Source organism: Mesitornis unicolor, unplaced genomic scaffold (genome assembly GCF_000695765.1).
Source record: "Mesitornis unicolor isolate BGI_N332 unplaced genomic scaffold, ASM69576v1 scaffold34081, whole genome shotgun sequence".
NCBI classification, from domain to species: Eukaryota; Metazoa; Chordata; class Aves; order Mesitornithiformes; family Mesitornithidae; genus Mesitornis; species Mesitornis unicolor.
Window position 1 is genome coordinate 1 of NW_010166336.1, and position 2,303 is coordinate 2,303.

At 65.5% G+C, this 2,303-nt stretch overlaps 1 protein-coding gene across 1 annotated transcript; it reads left to right on the forward strand.

The window, feature by feature from the left end:
* Positions 1 to 168: 168 nt before the first annotated feature.
* On the forward strand, positions 169 to 2,297 carry LOC104548813 (arf-GAP with GTPase, ANK repeat and PH domain-containing protein 1-like; the record flags this gene model as incomplete). The annotated part of the gene is given in 4 exon segments (XM_010194932.1): positions 169 to 259; positions 1,178 to 1,210; positions 1,213 to 1,393; positions 2,093 to 2,297. Coding segments are annotated over 4 exon segments (510 nt in total), but the record flags the coding sequence as incomplete, so codon positions are not given.
* Between the last annotated feature and the right edge of the window lie 6 nt (positions 2,298 to 2,303).

Consider the following 2,303-nt stretch of genomic DNA (forward strand, 5'->3'; position numbering starts at 1 on the left):
TCATCCCCCCCTCGGCCACACTTACCCTCTCCAGCAACCCTGACCTCCCCGGCCATGCTCACTCCTCCTGGCCACGCTCACCCCGCTCAGCCCCAGTGACCCCCCTGGCCACAGCGACCCCCCCCGGCCAGGCTCACACTCCCCCCCCATGCCGTGTCCCCCCCTCAGGCGCGTGTGGACAGCCAGAGCGAGGCCGTGGCCATCCAGGCCATCCGCAACGCCCGCGGGAACTCGCAGTGCGTGGACTGTGGGGCGCCCAGTGAGTCACGGGGGGACACACGGGGCGTGGGGGGACATCAGGCACAGGGGACGTGTGAGGCCATGGGACATGCAGTTGATATCATGACATGGTGACCACGTGGGGTCATTGGTCACATGGTGCCATGGGTCACGTGGGGCCACGAGCCACATGGGCCATCGTTGCGTGGTGCCATGGGCCATGGGTGGACGTCAGTCACATGGTGCCATGGGTCATGTGAGGTCATGGGTCACGTGGGGCCATGGTCCATGTTGGGCCACAGGCCATGGGGGGCTACTGGCCACACAGGACCATGAGCTCCTTGGGGCCATGGGCCACGCGAGGCCTTTGGTTGTCTGATGCCATGGGCCATGTGGGGCTACGGGCCATAGGGGACCATTGGTCATGTGGTACCATGGGTCATGTGGGGTCACGGGCCATGTAAACCATCAGTCATGTGGTGTCATGGGCCATGGGGGGGCCACTGGCCATTGGTCACATGGGGCCATTGATCTATGTGGGCCATGGGCCACATGTGGCCATCAGTCACATGATACCGTGGGCCATGAGGGGCCACAGGGGCCCATTGATCACACAATGCCGTGGGCCATGGGGGGCCATCAGTTTCCTGGTGCCGTGGGCCATGGGGGCTACTGCACATGTGGGGCCACGGGCCACGCAGCACCATGAGTTTGAGTTCCATGGTACTGTGGGCTATGGGGGGTGTTTGGTCACATGGTACCATGGGTCATGTGAGGTTATGGGTCACGTGGGGCCGTGGTCTATGTAGGCCACGGGCCACATGGGGCCACTGTCACATGGTAACATGGGCCACGTGGGGTCATCGGTCACATGGTGCCTTGGGACAGAGCCATGTGGGGGCCATGTGTGTGTGCCACGGGCACCCCCACCCCCGTCATCCCCCACGTGTCCCCCCAGACCCCACGTGGGCCAGCCTGAACCTGGGGGCCCTGGGGGGTGCGCGGGAAGCCACCGCATGCGGGGCAGCCACGTGTCACGCGTGCGCTCGCTGGCGCTGGACGATTGGCCCCGGGAGCTGACGCTGGTGCTCAGTGCCATCGGCAATGCCACGGCCAACAGCATCTGGGAGCACAGCCCTGGGGGGCGCCGCAAGCCCACGCACCTCTCCTCACGGTGGGTCTGGTGTCCCCAACCCCACCACGGTGTCCCCAACCCCATCACAGTGTCCCCAACCCCACAGTGTCACTGTTTGTGCCAACCCCATGTCCATGGTGTCCCCTACCCTGCCACAGTGTCCCCACTGTGTCATTAATGGTGCCAACCCCACATCCATGATGTCCCCCACGCCGCCAGGGTGTCTCCATGGTGTCACCAATGGTGCCAGCCCTCACCATGGTGCCAAACTCACGTCCACGAAGCCAATCCCATGTCCACGGTTCCTCCATGTGACCACGGTGTCTCCACAGTGTCACCAGCGGTGCCAGCCCCACACCCATGGTGCCAACCCTCTGCCACATTACCAACCCAGTGTCCACGGTGTCCCCATGGTGTCACTGATGGTGCCAACCCCCTGCTATGATGCCAACCCCACGTCCACGATGTCCCCCATGCCACCACAGTGTCACTGACAGTGCCAACCCCCCACCACTGTGTCCCCCACACTGTCACGGTGTCACTGATGGTGCCAAACCCACACCCACGGTGCCAACCCCGTGTACGTGGTGCTCCCACACTGTCACGGTGTCCCCATGGTGCCACTGATGGTGCCAACCCCACATCCATGGTGCCAACCCCATGCCCACGGTGTCCCCACGCTGTCATGGTGTCCCCGTGGTGTCACTGATGGCGCCACCCCCGCCGCGGTGTCCCCAGGGAGGAGCGGGAGTCGTGGATCCGCGCCAAGTACGAGCAGAGGCTGTTCCTGGCGCCGCTGCCCGCGGCCGAGGCCACGCCGGGGGAGCGGCTGCTGTGTGCGGTGCGGGAGCAGGACCTGGGCATGGTGCTGCTGCTGCTGGCGCACGGCCCCACGGGGACGCTGCACGCCGGGGACGCCGGGGGACGCACAGCGCTGCACGTGGCCTGC